General features: G+C 38.6%; 1 protein-coding gene across 2 annotated transcripts in view; it reads right to left on the reverse strand.

The window, feature by feature from the left end:
- The window catches only part of LOC137273778 (ER degradation-enhancing alpha-mannosidase-like protein 3), a 34,149-nt gene extending 16,322 nt beyond the window's left edge, over positions 1–17,827 (reverse strand). Inside the window, exons 1-10 of one of the 2 annotated variants that reach the window (XM_067806625.1) lie at positions 17,590–17,827; positions 14,867–14,912; positions 7,448–7,548; positions 6,569–6,608; positions 5,948–6,060; positions 3,997–4,150; positions 3,518–3,646; positions 2,636–2,741; positions 1,936–2,033; positions 577–702 (exon numbers count right to left, since the gene is read on the reverse strand). In XM_067806625.1, coding sequence (XP_067662726.1) covers positions 577–702; positions 1,936–2,033; positions 2,636–2,741; positions 3,518–3,646; positions 3,997–4,150; positions 5,948–6,060; positions 6,569–6,608; positions 7,448–7,548; positions 14,867–14,912; positions 17,590–17,720 — 1,044 coding nt within the window. In that variant the 5' untranslated portion in view covers positions 17,721–17,827. The remainder of the gene's footprint in view (positions 1–576; positions 703–1,935; positions 2,034–2,635; positions 2,742–3,517; positions 3,647–3,996; positions 4,151–5,947; positions 6,061–6,568; positions 6,609–7,447; positions 7,549–14,866; positions 14,913–17,589) is intronic. The other variant, XM_067806624.1, reaches the window with a different exon arrangement.
- Positions 17,828–18,103: the final 276 nt, after the last annotated feature.

The following is an 18,103-nucleotide window of genomic DNA, read 5'->3' on the forward strand; positions in this document are numbered from 1 at the left end:
ATTTCACCGCACCTGTAAACACTCTTTCAAGATGAATACACAATGCCATGTAGTAAGCGGTCAGATGTAACATGTTATATGTGGGATTACTATTTCTCAGTAAAGTACAGATACTAGTACTAGTTTAAGGTTGAGTCCATTTGTGATTTGAATCTAAGGCCTCAGGCATATGTCAGCACACAAAGTCAGACTTCTAACCACGTAGCCACTATGGCTTCCACAAAAATGGAAGTTGAACCACTGGTAGTGTACACAAAGGCTGTGATCTCAACTATAAATTGTCCCAATTACAATTTTGTACTTCCCTAAAAAGGTGTAATCCCAAATATAACATATGGTACCCTTACATGATAACAAAAGTTTCAATGATGACATGCTGACTCAATGGAATAACTTAAATCTGGATATGATTCCAGACATGTGACGACCTAACGGACACATTGCTGAGCTTGTTTAACAAGGCAATCTTACTGGTTCAACAACGGTACCTCCCCTACCTAACTCAGACTTACAACTAGATTACTGCTAAGATCGCTATGTGGATGGGGACCAGGGCCTGTCATACACTGTACCCACCTGTAGTCCAGGCCAGAAGGCCAGCAGAGCATCCATGAAGTTCCGGGATGCAGCCATTGGCTTGTGCATATGGACATCAACCAGCAAGGGACCCTGACTCACGTACCTCATCACGGCACTGTAGTGCTGCATGGATAGAGAACACATACAGATGTAGCTATAAATGCTAAACATCATCCATATATGGTTAGCTTGTCATGGCACCGTACTGTTGCATGTATACAGAACACTTACAGATGTAGCTATAAACGCTAAACATCATCCATAAATGGCTAGCTCGTCATGGCACCGTACTGTTGCATGTATACAGAACACTAACAGATGTAGCTATAAACCCTTAACATTGTCCAGTCCAGCAGTAGCTACATCAATTAAATCTAAATGAATTTAAACACCAACCACAACAAAAACTCCAACCCAAAGTCTTTTCGAGTTGAATGATTTTTAACCCTAAGATATATTGATATGCATAAGCACAGGATGGTCTCTCAGTGGGAGTGAAATGTTCTAAAAGTAGTCAGGATTCTCACTGGTACACATAGTATAACCGATAAAATTTATAATTTTTTTAATTGACAGTAAATTGAAAATCGGATTTTGAGATAGTATCAACACCAGTATCATAAAACCTCTTTTATCTGTAGTACACCAGTTATGAATGAAATACAGCTTATCTATAGAATGCCATAAATTATATTTTCACTGCAGCAAAATTGATTGGGAAATGATAAATTGTAATTCTGGACAAAAATATAACATGTGTTTTTTTTGAAAAAGTGTATTCAAATCACCAGTAATGAGGAAAGCTATACTGTGTAAAACCATGTTACATAAATATGCTTTGTTGTTGTTTAACCCCACCATTTTCCAGCTACACGGCTACGACTGTAAATAATCAAGTCTACGCCACAAGTGAATGTGCAAGTTTAGCTTTACGCCACACTCAGCAATATCCCTGCTGTATAGAGGCAGTCTGTAAATAATATAGTCTGGATGAGACAATCAAGTGATCAACAGCACGAGCATCAATCCGTGCAACTGAGATACAATGACATGTGTCAACCAAGTCATTGAGCCTGACCACCTGTTCCCATTAGTCATCTCTCACAACAAGCATGGGTTACTGAAGAAGAATTCTAACCTGGATCATGACGGGTCCCTAGACCACAAAACCCAGTGACCAAACTAATGAGTATTATTCTTCTCAGTGAGATAGGATGACATGAATCAATCAAGTCAGTGAACCTGACCATCCAATCCTTTAGGTCACTTCCTAAGACAAGCATGGATTGCTGTAGACCAATTCTAACCTGGATGTTCACTGGAAAAACAAAGGATTTGGATAGTGAGACAGCTCACCTTATTGAAACGATCCAGGTAGGTCTCATCCCCGAGCAGAATGTAAGACTTCAACACATACTCATAGTATGAGTCAATGCCAGCACCTACACCACTCTCTGTTGAGAAGGGAAAACCATATTTTAAACATTCTTTTTCCCAAGTACCAAGTCAAAGTGAGTGAGTGAGTGAGTTTAGTTTTACGTCACACTCAGCAATATTCCAGCTATATGGTGACGGTCCGTAAATAATCGAGTCTGGACCAGACGATCCAGTGATCAACAGCATGAGCATCGATCTGCGCAAATGGGAACCAATGACAAGTGTCAACCAAGTCAGCGAGCCTGACCACCTGATCTCATGAATCGCCTCTTACGACAAGTATAGTAAATAATTATAACTACCAGGGGTTTCATTTTCAATAGAGTGAGTGACTTAGTTGAGTTTTACGCCACACTCAGCAATATTCCAGCTATATGGCGGCGGTCTGTAAAATAATCGAGTCTGGACCAGACAATCCAGTGATCAACAACATGAGCATCGATCTGCGCAATTGGGAACCGATGACATGTGTCAACCAAGTCAGCAAGCCTGACCATCCGATCCCATTAGTCGCCTCTTACGACAAACATAGTCGCCTGTTATGGCAATGGCGTAAATATTGTTTTGAGACAAAATGTACTTTGTTTGGAAGTCATGATGATGTATCCATTACACTGACCTCGGCGGATCCAATCTCCATTGTGTATGTTTATAACCAACCCCATAAGATCACTTGTTCGATGGCGCTGTTTCCACAAATAGTCCATTGCTTTTCGGGCCTTATCCTGCATCCACAAAAATAAGACTGATGATAATATTGTTTATAACAAAACATCTTCAAAAACATATATATATAATTCAGCGCTGATAAGGCTAAAGTACTTGTATTTTGGGTCTTAAAAATTAAGATGTTTGTATTACATGTAAACACTGATGGGACGTCCTCCATGATCTTACAGGATGATACATAGTTTCTTCATCCTCATTGCTCTGTCCCCTCCCACCTTTCCTGTCCTCTCCAACCTGGCCTGTCCCCTCCCACCTGGCCTGTCCCCTCCTGCCAGGCCTGTCCCCTCCCGCCTGGCCTGACCTATATGGCCTGTCCCCTCAACCTGGTCCATTCCCTATCATCTGCCCTGTCCCCTGCCATCCCTTCCCATCTGGCCTGTCCTTTCCTATATGGCCTCTTTCCCGTGTCATCCCGCCTGCCCCTGCTGTCCCATCCTATCTGGACTGTGCCTTCCTATATCACCTGTCCCCTCCCATCTGGTGAGACTGGCCAGATCTGTGGGGATGACAAGGCAATGTCTCACCTGTTCCTAGTCACTGTCCTTTGTCCCAACCGCTGATCCGTGTCCCAGCCCCTGCCCATGGCCCTAGATCCTTGTCCCACCACTAACCATTGTTCCTGCCCAACAGCCATCATCCCTGCATCTTAGTCTACCCTCTGGCCTTGATTGTCCCTGCCCTGAACCTCACGACAGTCCCATCTCCCCAGTCCTTTCCCACGGGCATTTGATGTCTCAAAGGTAGCCTGTTCACGGGTAAAATGATTTCCCACCTCATATATACGTTCTCCGGTTAGACGACTGAGAGCAGCAAACTCCAACAGCATAGTGCCAGCACAAGCAGTACACGTGTCCTTGTGCTGGGACAGAATGTTCCCTTCCATTCCACGCAAAAGGTTTACCTGGAACACATGTCACAGTACATAAGAGAAATGCCTGTGTCGCTAGAGTATTCAATGCCTATGTACGAACTCTGGGGGTTTCAATGCCTGTGTACCTACCCTGGTGTATTCAATTTCTGTGTACCTACCCTGGTGTGTTTGATGCCTGTGTACCAACCCTGGGGTTATTCAATGCCTGTGTACCTACCCTAGTGTATTTAATGCCTGTGTGCCTACCCTGGTGTATTCCATTCCTGTGTACCTAGACTGGTGTATTCAATGCCTGTGTACCTACCCTGGTGTATTCAATGCCTGTGTACCAACCCGGGGGGTATTAAATGCCTGGAGGTATTCCATTTCTGCATACCTACCCTGGGGTATGGAATGCCAGTGGTGGTATTGAAGGCAGGCAGCAAACGATCGCCGACTTCCTTGGCCATCTCTAGGAGCTCACTGTTGTACCACAACAAGGCCTTTCCCTTCTTCATGAGGTAGGAGGCCACAACATGTCCACCAAGTAGCCCTCTGGAACAAAAGTATGATGGAATGATTCATCAAATCTTTTTCTGAAGAAGGAAGGGTCAGTGACATTGACATGCTATCTTCAGAAATCTTGGTCCGATGATCCAGGGAGGTAATAGTAATACACCAGTCATACAGCTTACGGATAGGTAACCTGTTTGTATTAGTCTCTTTCAGCTGATCCACAGCTGATTCATTAATGTTCATACACTTACAGTTACATATATTATTAGTATTAGCATTGTCTGTTATACTAACAGCTCATACTAACAAGACGAATGTTCGGCAAAGGACTCTCAAGGCTCTTTTCATGCAAACACATCAAAGAAACAAATATCAATATCTTACTCAATTAAATCATCTGAAACATTTGAGTAGAAAACTGTAAAAGTTCCAATTCCTGAAATTCACATGTATGATGCAGAAACTACTGAATAATCTGCTAGATGATTGGGTTCTGCTTAGAGACTCCTTTTTCCAGTGCAGTCATGACATAATTATTTTCCGGAAGCACTATAAAAACAAGTTCACACCATATTTTCAAAAAACGGGTTCAGAGATAAATTAATTGTGTGTGCATGTGTGGGTGTTTGTAAAACTGGAAGCTAAAGATGATAATTTCCCACCCTTCCTGGAACAAAATATTGCTTTAAAAACAATCTCTCTCCCAGGAAATTTCATCATGATCAGATTATAACCATGTCCCACACCTAAACGTCTCAAATTATGACCATGAAGTGGGTGTTTCCACACTGTAACCATGATTTTACATTGCCCTGACAGTACACCATTTCCTCATCCAAAGATCACATCCTGTTTTAGCATCCCGATCTTGAAGGTGTGCCAGCCTCATCATACCTGTCACATCATTAACTATTAACTACAGTCTCTCAGGTCAGACCACTTTCTCACACTTCTTGGCTTAAATATGTAATGGCTTAAATATATAATGCATCAACTCTAGACGGTTCAGCATGGTAAAAAATATATTAAAAATAGACTATTGTATTTTACTTTATAGAATTTATATATGTTAGGTGTTTGCATCCCTTAAGTCTTGCCAGTCTTCAAGTATAAGCTTCCACATTTTACATTCTTGTGTTGGCAACACAAGATTTGGAATCAGTGTAAGAAAGAAGAGTATTGTTGTTTACAGTGGACTGTTCTGTTTAATACTAAACACTACAGCATCAGGTCATTATAAATAGGCACTCCCAAGGTGATGGAAGATCTATCAATATTTAACAATGGCTTAGAATAATCAGTTCAATGGCCCAACCCCTAAGTCAGCTCACAAAAAGTAACATGCTTCACTCCAATACAATTAGACATAATTCAATTTAGACTCAGATAATTCTTCAAGAGAATTGAAAGTGAGTTTCTGCCTATCATAATGATCAGTTCATAGGTATAAGTGTAGAATCTTCATTTTAGTGTCAGAGAGCATGGTCAGGTTGAAAACATAAAATTTGTACTGATAAAATAATCCACAGACAATGGAAATTTGACAGCCCTGTGCTGCTGTGATCTATCCTGGTATCTCTGGCTTTGCCTGATGATGAAATCTAATAGGATCTGGTGTGAAATGGTCTTCGAAATTATCAAAAATGATTTTGCGCCTAAACATTCTTATATCTTTAACACAATAAACCATGGTCAAAGTAATACATAAGTATTAAACAGGAAATGTCTTTATCATTTTCAAACATCCATCCCAAAGCGGTTCATTTTGCACATGATGTACTTGCATCAATAGCAACAGGGACATTGTGTGATGCGGAATGAATAACAAAGGCTTACCCGAGAACCCGGATGTTGGTTTCGAACACTGAGACAACAACATCAGCATCAAAGCGAGAATCTTGAATAACTAGTCTGACAGCCTGCTCAAACTCCTCTATCTTGCCAAGTACCTGAAGAACAGAAACAGTAGATGACCTGTACATGGGCCATTAGAGGACCTGTACGATGATGATGATGATGATGATGATGATGATGATGATGATGATGATGATGATGATGATGATGATGATGATGATGATGCTTGAGTTACGTGATTATGAAGGACATTCCAATTGGTTATTTATAAAACCTGAGAATACCCAAACTTGTGATATAATCCATGCTTATCGTAAAGGTAATTAAAGGGATCAGATGGTCAGGCTTATTGACTTAGTTGATACATGTCGTCAGTTCAAAATGGCATATATTGGTGCTCATGATGTTGACCACTGAATTGCCTGGTGCAGAACTGATTATTTATGGACTGGCACCATATAGCTGGAATATTGCTGAGTGTGGCTCTAAACATAAACCAGCCAACCAGCCTTATGATACTGCTGCAACCAAAGCGTTCACGTGGACCCCATGTATTGAAGCCTTGTACATGTACACACAATTAACGTGGCCAAGAGTACTCACCGCCAAAGTGTCCAGACTGTCAATGAGGGTTAGGGTGAAACTGAAGAAAGAAAGACAAGTATAGTTTAATGATGTATAGAGATCGCAAATATCATTTACATACCTACTGATCACATAATAAAGACACACTTATACAAACATGACGTACCACATCGATGATGTAAAGATGACATCATGTTTTAGGGTCTCAGTGAAATGAGACAATGGGGACATCAATGTCCCCTGTTTCTTCATTTAATTCAGTGGCTGTGCCCATCTTTGATTAACTAGCTCATACAAGTCCATTTCTTGTCTAATGGCAATGCAGGACTTTTCCTGTGCCATTCACAAACATTCTGAGCTCTAAATCCTACTTCCTCAGAGACGCCAACACCAAAGTGTTGCAAATAGTAGTTTCAATGTTTAAAATTAGTAGTTTGACCATAAAATTAGTAGTCAACAAAATACACAAAATCATGATGGATTCTGTGAAAAAATAAATGACATTGCGGCCACGTGGTAAAATTATTTCTGCAGGAACTAAATGTGTCAAATTGCAAAGGTATTGAAATCAGCTTCGCTAAAATTATGTTTCTTACTTGCAATCATTCCAGTTCAAATATGTCACTACATATAATGAATGGAAGGTAATGTGAAATCCGAAAATGTATTTCATTGTTGAAAATATACGTTTTTATCTATGTATCCGAAATTTTAAAGCATTTTATTCAAATTTCATAGGATTTCTAGTGTAATCATATTGGCGTAGTTTGAAGTTAAAATTCGTAGAGGTTGGCATCTCTGCTTCCTATGCTTGAAAATGCTTGAGACTATATGGATAGACATGATAAAGATATGATCACACTAACTACATGTCAGGCACCACTGAGGTGTACTTACTTGCCAAGGGAGTCATCAATGTCGCCCCTGCTGGGCTGGGTTCCCCGATATCGGCCTTTACAACTCAGGGGCATCAATTCATCTCCAGGGTAAGCATGGTTCTGTAACAGGAATCATCATCATCATCATAATCATCATCATCATCAACACCATCACCATCATCATCCACAAATTAACCTCACACGGACCTAAAGACATGAGAAGCTTCAGGTTTCCCTCCTCCTCCCCCAAATCTTCACCTAGGGCTGCACCATAAATTTGCATCACCATCATAGTATTGCCTGCATTTTAAGCCACACATGTAAGTTTGTTGCACTCTACTGTGTCTACTGTGGGAATACCAGTCATCATGCATTCAGAATATTGTACCAAAATGATGTTCAGCCTAACCAAAACCAACCAATGGCAGCCAACATGAATGAGTTACTTGTAATGCTTCTTTAGATAGTATTCAAGTTATATGATGGCAAGTCAACAAAGGCCTAATGTGATGTCTGTCAAATGTCTACCAGTTCAGGAAAACGACAGGGTTTGGTGCCAACAAACCTGGAACATTATGTGAGGCATCTGGGATTAAAATTTTTGCTGAAACTAAGTGCGATTCAATCAAATTTTAATGCAACAAATGTCATATTTGGGATTTCACTTTCTTAGTAAAGTACAAATTCTAGTACTTTTTTCGGTTGAGTCCCATCCGGGATTCGAACCCGCACTCTCTGAATCAGGCACCTAATCGCCAGCACACAAAGTCAGCCGCCTAGCCCGCTCAGCCACTGCGCCTCCTCAAATATGAAATCCCAAATATGACATTTGTTGCATTTGACCACTTTCTAAATGGCATCGTGTAATCACAAATTTTAATGGTAATCATGGTAACAAACCCTATGCATGCATTCTATATTTCAAACACAGAATGAATAAGATAAGTATTTTGGTTTTCAATAATGTATGTCAGCAAAGTGACAATTTGCGCATTAGTATGCCAGTGAAAAATAGTAAGGTGCAGGTGAAAGATGACTCCACTTGCATTGTATACCTTCTGAATGCATGAATGTCTACATTCTCTATTGAATACACCACTCAAGTACAGTATACAGACTCCAAGCTGGCCTGTTCATCTACTCAAAACAAGTCCCAGACACAGAAACTACAAATAGCTTATTTTTATGTCCTTTCGTACTACACATCTGGCAACAGAACTGTTGACTTTAAAGCCAACAGGTAACAAAAGTGGTCAACCATGATAAATGTCATGTCATTCAGTCAAGGGAAGTTTGTAGAATCCAAGCTCGGAATTCTCTAAATGTTTGTAGCCCTGTAAAGTTCTTAAACCTATTCTCAATACATTGGTCATGATCAAACTATGAATCTGATGGATTCGAACGTTTCAAGAATAAGGGCCCAGACTTATACATTAATGTCTGCACTGTTTCACATCAAAAGTCTATCACTTTAAATGGTATTTCAGTTTCATTATGGTATGTTGCTCTAAAATGCTTGATCTTAGGGACATCAGTTTGAAAAATCTTGAAGCAGTTACTGTAATTCAGACAGAGTTTAATTCATGAATTTGTGATAACACGCTTAAATCCTGGCAGTGTGTGGTCTTGAGAAGTAAAGCAATGTTGGTCACAAAGAGTCCTTGGATTGGCAGCCATGTTTGGCAGCTTCACTCCTGTGAGTTTCTAGGACTTCAGTCCTGCACACAATGAAGCACATGCAACACATATAGTTTCACCTCACTCAACTGAGTTTGTTCATAAATCATTGATTACTTCTGATAACCCGACTGTGAATGGGGACTGTTAACCTTCTCTAGTGCCTCATGCGCAGTTGGGGTAGTCATGCTCACTGATCCAATGATGGGGGTAATAATGACTGATGTATTTCATGTTACATAGTCTATGTTACAGTATTTTACATTATAGTTTATCTCAAAGTCACTAGCCGTGTTACGTTTGTTACTAAAATAATAATGTTAGACATTGTTGTAAGAATAATGGAGAACATTGAGATGGACACGCCCACTTGAGAACTGTTCCAGTGAGATCCCATGGTTCAGCGGTTACAGATATTAGGCGCTCTGGGCTCTCAGATGTGGGAGAAGGTTTGGCAGGAAAATTAGGTGATGTAGGTATACTTCATGCACAATGATCCACTGACTGGGGTAAAAATGTCACCAATTTCAGCATACACCTTGTGAATGGATATATATACACACAACATAAGTACACAGAGTATTATTATAATAATAGTAGGGCTGCAACGAATACACTATGGCGTGAATATGATGCATATTATGAATGTTGGGTAACGAATATGAATAGTTACACATAAGTACAACATTATAGTTAGGTGATTGATGCACAATATGGATGGCCCATGTTAACAGTGTTAATTTATCACAGCAATAACCAGTGCCACTCAGATTGGGTATGCAGCAGTTATAGTCTACAGTACCATGTACAGCCTTTGCAAACTAACATGACATGCACTACTGCAAGGCTAGTACACATTCTATTACTGCACATCTCACTTTGAAAAAGGACACAAGGGTTCACCTAAAACACACGTCCATGAAAAAATTGTGAATATTCATTAACATGATTAATAGTCGGTTCTGGTGACCAAGAATAACGAAATGAATTCATAAAGAGCTATGGTTTGATTCACTGAAAATGTGAGAGAATCATAACAGTCTTAATTATTAGAATCTTATTCCACTGTGGACACATGCACATATTTGTAATCTCAGGCCAACTTATTATTCAACATTTTTGTGGCATGTAAATATGTTCTAAACTACAATCTCTAACGGTCTTTTATATTTCCTGTTGCACTTCTTTTAACTAAGGTGTCATGACAGCTGAAACATACATTTGTGATATATGTTCCGATAAATACTCTCTACTGCTAATCATGGTATTCTTAAAAAATTTAACTAAATTGTGAATTTGGTTGTGAGCAGTAAGAAAGTCAAAATAGAAAAACTCCAATTTCATCTTCCTATAACTATTTTATAGTTATAGGAAGATGAAATTGGAGTTTTTCATCTTCCTATGGACATAAAATTTAATGAAAAATCATGGGCTCTTATTAAATCATGTTCCAAGAGTAGTAATTTCTTGAACAAGGAAGTGCCAAGACTAAGACACATTCACTGTGATTCAGCTAAACTGCTTCATCATTATTACAGCCACTGGCAGATCAGACAGCATTTACGGCTTGCTTTCAAGAAACCTTTAATTACTTACAAGTCATCTGCAAGTGCAACATGAGATGCAGTAGAAGGTAATTGAGGCACTGATGCTAAGTGCTGGGCACATCAATGAAACTGATATTTTATTTATGTTCCAGCCTTGTGTGGCTGTGTATGTCTATCGAACAGGGACTATTAGGTATGAATGTTCATTTTGATTACCGAATCCAGTCTGTGCGGGAGTCTACCACACAAAATGATATGTTCAAATTTTGAAACAAGTGTTATATTTGCTATTACACTTTCTAACAAAAAGTACATACTGCTAAGTACATAGAAAAGAACTAGTATTTGTACTTTACTCACAAACTGGAAATGCAAATATAAAAATTTGTCTCAACTCGAAAGACATTTGTTCTGTCAATTCCACCAGTGATGCTACTAATTCTTAGCCAAGTAAAGCTCCTATAAACTATGCAATGTTTGCGGTGTAGTTTATCGGGGCACATCATAATCAAAACATCAGACAAACATTTAACAAACCATCATAAAAATATTGACACAGTTCACTATTTGTTACTAGGCAACAGTGCAAAAAGAGGGACAGCCAGGTGTGCAAGAAAGGATGGAAATGTCACAGCACCATTTAATGAATGAATCATTAACTCTGTTTAAACTAGTGCACATGCTTCTCAGGTTATTTCTTATTGAGTTGCAAGAAATGGCTTAATGTCTGACTGTATAAATAATGAATATGATAATATGAATATAGTCCCTTTGTTATAAATGTTGTTCACCATATTTATCATCTAAATATATTAGTGACGACATAAATATTAAACATCCTCTTTGTTTGATGGAGTGAGTGAGTAAGTGGGTGAATGAATTTAGCTTAATCAATGCTCAGCAATATTCCAGCTATATGGACCAGACAATCAAGTGATCAAAAGCATAAGCGTCAATCTATACAAATGAAACTGGCTGGTTTCTTTGTACCACAGAGAATCAGATACACGTTCAGGTTCAGTACTGATGCAATAACTCAACTATACTACATTGTGTACTGACATTGATCTTCAGAGCTAATTTGACAAAGTCTGCCTCACCCTCAACAGCTGTTGCCACTCTAACAACTAATACCAGGACATTTACAACACATACTTATATCTTGCCAATTACTAACACCAAGTGAGGGTGCTGACTACATATTTATAACCAGACAGTATTGCAGTGTTTTAATGCATTTACACTGACTATATCTGAACATAAGTATATATGTAAGTACACTTGTGTTTGTATGCAGTTACATGAAATAAACTTATGAATGGTTTAATATAGCTTGGTTGGTGTTTTCACATACATTCAGAGTTCTCTTCAAATCAATATATCGAATAAAGAGACAGACAGAGCGCAGGTGTGTGCGTTCATGCGTTCATGCGTTTATGCATGCACATCCAGAAATAGTTTAGTGCAAGGGAAGTTCAGAGAGCAAAACTGAGATGGAGCTTTCTCTTGATGGTACTGGTAGCAAATATTCAAAACATAAGTTTTCTATCCACATGACTGAGTTAATCTGTGATAGCTTCTAACCCGGGCAAGAAGTACGGACTGTGGGGTCTTTGTACACGTTAGCTATTCCTTGATAAGCTTGCTCCTCTCATGTAAACCATGTATGCAACAACACTTGTCTCATCCAAATGTAACGTTAAACCTGAGGAATAATCAAGTGTTTTAGACTCAAGTCAAAATGAAGAGTAACATCATCAACAAAAAATATGTCACAGAAACAGAAAGATGTTTGTTTTTAAGAGTGCCACTGGAAATTTATGCATTCAACAAGTATGTATATATGATCACTATGATTTTTAGTGTATATGTGGTATAGTCAATCAAACTTTTACTAGGACTGATAATACCCTAACCAATTTTGAAACTATATCATGAATTACCCTGAACCTTAAACATGTTTACATGTTTATTCTAAACCTTTGCACAGATTAAATTCTCTTGAGAAATTGGATCCAAGTCTTCCTATAACATACATCATAATGTACAAAATGTCTTTATATAAAGGTTTTGAAAAGATGAGACATCATGTGCCAATCAAACACCAGGAATTATTTTCACCTGTATCTTTCCACATTTAACCACCATATACCTAAGTGGTTAATCAAACCCAGGCTTGAAAAGCAAAGGTTTTTAACCATCTATCCCACTGTTCGAGGTAATGAAAGTCTCCTTGTTCACCTCACTATTGAAGGTGTTAAATCCACAAACATGATGAAACATGTTACATACAGTGTATCAATATTTCCTTAAAGGTCACAAGCAACCAAAAAATCAAACATAATTAAAACACATTTATCACTTATTCATGACATATAATATACATTGCTGCTTTTAAAAAAACAAATAAACAAAATCACAAGTGTACAATCGCGATTCAAAAGTGAAATATTTTGTACTTAGGCTTATTTCCCCCGAAACGAAGCCCTCAGGAGACTGAACCCAGTCATAGCAGGTGTATATGCACTCAAGTGTAACGACGGCTTCTGATTAGCTTTTTCATTTGCTGATATGCTGAGGGTTCATTGTGTGTACAGAAAGATGGTCTGTTTGTGGGCATTTTAGAAGTATAGCCGGTCACAAGAAAGTAAGATTCTTTATGGATAACAACTTCTTTTTGTGTACTTGATGCGCCATTTCAGTATGGATTCATATACTGTTGTCAAACAAAGTCATATACACTAAAAGAAGTCGTTATCCATGAAGAATGTATATAGAGATATTGGGTTTGGAAAATACATGTTCTCTGAATTTGCGCTTGATTCAATAAAAAATCATGTCAGTAGAGATGGTAAACTACCACATGGCTGGAATCTGTCATTCGTACAAAGCAGGACTTGAAACTGACAAGAGTTTGCACCAGTTTCCATCAGATCCAGTCATCCGAAAAAATGAATGTAGTTTCTTTGCAACCCACAGACATAAAAATATGTCATGTGTATCACACCTGCCTAATTACATAATGTGGCAGAGATGGGACTTGGGTGCACGGGTCATAAATCAACTTATTTTCTTTATGTCATATAGTCTGATAGGTGTTAACTTCAAATTGCACGTGGTCAATGATTGAAGCTGTGTATTGCATGTTGTCTTTAGCAGACAGGCAGACAGACATGTAGGTGTGAATAAACCAGACACTGAGCTTTCTCTGTGACAGAGACTGCTTGCCACAATCAACAAGTTTTTTTTATGTAACAAGTTGATTATTTACTTGTTTGTGCACACAACCAAGATTAGACTACTGCTCACGACCTCAGACACTGGGCATGCATACTGTTTCAAGCTCCACGAACCTATTCACTGCGCATGCGTTAAGGACGCAGCTGTTGAAACCAGTTTTCCCCCCAGCACTGGGGGGAATTTAGTGAAACATTTGAACTCCGATTTAGCAGGGTTTTTTTAGCGCATTTTTTTTCAACTTTATAGGTTGAATTGGCATTTTTTATGATTTGTTTCTGTAAGTGCATACCGAAAGGTACCAGAATCTGCAAAGTTGTGTTTTATGTTGCATGTGACCTTTAATTATTCCATTAAGTCTGGACCAGACAATCCAGTGATCAACAGCATGAGCAGCGATCTACGCAATGGGGATAAGACGTGTCGTCAGCAAGTCGCCTCTAGTTGCCTCTAACGACAAGCATGGGTTGCAAATGTTCAGTTCTGACCTGAATCTTCACTGATGTATCATGGTTAGAATCATGCAGGGTCAACCTAGATAGGTAAGATGTGCCATCTTTTAACAGAATTTGGTATGACAAGGTTAGAGAAATAAACCAGTTGAAGCAAATATATGCAATGTATAACACTAACGTGACCCATGCATTGTAATACCCATCATATTTTGACCTAGCTCGACTGTTTCATTCCTATTTATAAGGATGTAAACAAAATTGACTTGTGACTATAATTTTGCAGTTAATTTGCTGTTAGCACTTCAATCGTTATACATCCGATTCAGAAACATGGACTTACAACAGTCATAGCGTTAAAATATCTTTTTGAAAAGAGGTCCTGGTCAGAAAAAGACCCCAGAAGCACATCTTGCCACCTACAAATCATGTATGGAAATCCTAATATGCATATATTGACATAGGTCTGCCTAAAACCATTTAATGAGAACCCATGTTAATGGAAACGGGAAGAATGTCACTCACCATGTATGATCCATAAGCATGGTCAAACATCTCTAATACTTTTAATCTGTAAGAGAAGAAAATATGCTCATTAGTCAGGGCTCAATCTATGCATTTAGGACTTACACTGGTGCATACTAAAACTGCAAAAAACGACCTTATACGCTTACCAACTTGCACCCAGTGCATGTTATGATGCTGTTCAAAGAACACAGACTACAGATTGGAAACAGAAATATGAGGTACTGGTTTTAAGCAGTGATGCTGATGACTTCAAAGAAAGTGGCCATCATCTCCCCTGGTAACTGAATGACTGTAATCGTAACTTTTCATCACATGAAATTTTATGCAGTCACATAAAAGTATCCTATCCAGAGAATACTTTTGTTACAATTATAATGTAATTCATCAATGCCAAACCCCAAGTATAATAAGTAATGTTATATTAATTGCCAGATGCAAAATATGTCTGTCAATTATAATGAGGTTACTGCCAAAAGTTTCACAGGTACCACTACCCAGTGTTCACGAATTTTGTTTCAAAGTATCAGGACATTGGGTCCTGTAAGCGTCAGATGTCTGTCTGACCCACTGAAAATTCACAGGACCCATAGAATAAAATTAAACACACATTTAAGATTTAACATTTCTCATAATTGGCATTGAAATTAATAGCATAATATAAAGACAAACATTATAAACATAAATTTATAAACAGTGAACAAGTGTCACATGCCACAAATAACAACTTCGACAAAGTAGGTGTGATATATTCACAGTCCGAGACACAACGTGTTTGGGAGATGGCCTATCGTCTCTTGTTTGCGAGACGGTGCATACTAACTGAAGTGCTTTCCCCTAATTAATTCAATCACCATGGAACCACCTTGATTGGGTGCGAACAGGATGTATGGTAACTAAAGCGTCCCGTAAAATCCCCAAGGGTGGTGGGGTACTTGACAGTTGTGATTGAACAGGTTTTTCAATCTCAGATGCCACGCTTTCGTCATTTGCACTCAATAGATTACAACTTGCAGAATACAAGTTGTCCGACAAAATATTCACAATCATCCTAGATTGTTCATACACTGATGCCAGCAAGTTGGGGACTTCTGTGTGACCATTGGCAAATCTGCCAGGTTTGTCAGAGGGTCAGACACTATTCACGAACACTGCACTGCCAGACCCTAAAACTAAGGTTTGTACGAGGGGTGTCCCAAAAGTGGTCGGCCTCACTATATTCTTGATGTCCAATGTTAGAAAAGTTTCCATTTTTTTTTAAGGAATCACTAGCGAAGGCATATCCAGAATTTCACATATGTAGTTAATGTGGTTGACAAGACATTTGTAATCACAACACATTGGGGTATAAGATTTCTTTAAACATTGCAGAAATGTGAAAAACAATCTTCCGTTTGGTACTTCTTGGGTGATGGCATGTTCTCAGATAATATGATATAAAATATGTTCAGTAAAGTATAAATGACCTCACATCATAACCACCATTCAAAGATTTGGATTGCCTAATTTATATTTTGACAAGGCTGTTTTCAAGGACACACCAATATTAATCTTTCAAAAACATTTTGTCCAGACATTCAAGTTGGCACTGTTTACAGTATATTGAAAGATGACACTTGTGTGACCATTCAGTCTTTCAATTGAATGTTTGGCATCATGCACAAATAGATGAAAACATAAGAAAAAGTTACATCCTATTGATTTTGTCATCTGAAAGCTTGGATGGGTGGAGTCTCCAAAACAAGCTCTGTCAGTAAACATCATTGGAGAGAGGAATCACTTTAACAAGCAGTTGTAGTTTCAAATTGCATATTTATGCCCTTTAACATCTACTTTTGATTCTAGAGGACTTCTGCTCATCTCAAACAGACAAAATGTTTCTTTCATATTTTGTTTCCCGAAGTTTCTGATGCATTCATTACTGATTTTGCGTTTTGGGGGATACCAAGATAAAAAGTCATACAAAAACGGGGATCATGAGGCTGGAACATGGCAAAAACAATTTGCTTGAGGTTGACAGATAATATGTAGAAAAATAAAACATAAAAACATGAACCAGTTGCATTATTATAATAGTGCAAGAGAGGCAGAACACTTTTGGGACATCCCTCGTAAATGGCACCTAACCCTAACTCCTAAACCTAAGGATCGCTAAGGATGGGTAATCCTCATGACACCAAACCCTTGGGATCGTAATAAGTGAAGGCACTGTATAATGAGACAATTGCTCCATGGTGCTGTTTGGTGCTACCTGGTAAATTGCATTCTTGCTGAGTGTTCTTACTTGAATCTTACTCTACACTTGTGAAAAAATGATTACTGCATCACTGTGTAAAAGGAAACTGTTCTTGAAATTTGAATGAGTAACTGGTTAAAACGAATTTCTTGTCATCTGTGATAGTTATTCAATTAATGCATGCTACTTGGCATTTATATTAAATTAAACTCTGCAATGCATAACTGGATCTCGACATCTTGTCGTTGATGATGAGAATCATGTTCGGTTTGATAACCAGTTTTTGGCAAAAGCCGTAGTTCACTACTAGTTGTTCTCATCAACGTTCTTGATCTAGTCACGAAACCTATTTAAGGGTACCACAAGATATCAACTTTGGATACAAAGTGGCTTCATGTGACGATTTACAAACCAATCACGTTAAAAACAATAACTAATAATCAATACAAAACCATTAAGGACAATATTCATAACTATTGGGACTCACTTCACACTGTTCTTTTCAGTCGATGATAAAGCCAAAGTAGAATCATCCAGTAAAATAATTACAACAGCCATAAACATCAGAAACATGATTGTATGTTGTCGATCCATGTTTCTCCTAACCAACCGGGTCATGGGAATACCGGTCCTTATTAATGGAAGACTGTGTGCTCAATTACTTTGAGACTGTCATTTCAATGTTTTCATTCTGGCCTGCCATGTCAGAAGTAAAACAGGTCTCGCGAGAAAGTACGTGGCAGGTTCTCGTCTACTATGTTCTTACGCCTACTCACAACCATTACAGATCTGCAGCGAACAATTTCAGCACAAGGGCAGGTTTCCAAAGGCTGTAATGGTAATAGTGTCTGAAACAATTTTTGTAAGACGCAAGGGTACAGTTACAGAATACCGGATACTTTGTGTCACGGCACCATAACCCTAAAGCAAACCCTACCCCTAACCGGAGACCATATATGGTCTCTGCTCTAACCCTAACCCTAACCCTAACCCTAACCCTA

Source organism: Haliotis asinina, chromosome 2 (assembly GCF_037392515.1).
Source record: "Haliotis asinina isolate JCU_RB_2024 chromosome 2, JCU_Hal_asi_v2, whole genome shotgun sequence".
Lineage (NCBI taxonomy): Eukaryota > Metazoa > Mollusca > Gastropoda > Lepetellida > Haliotidae > Haliotis > Haliotis asinina.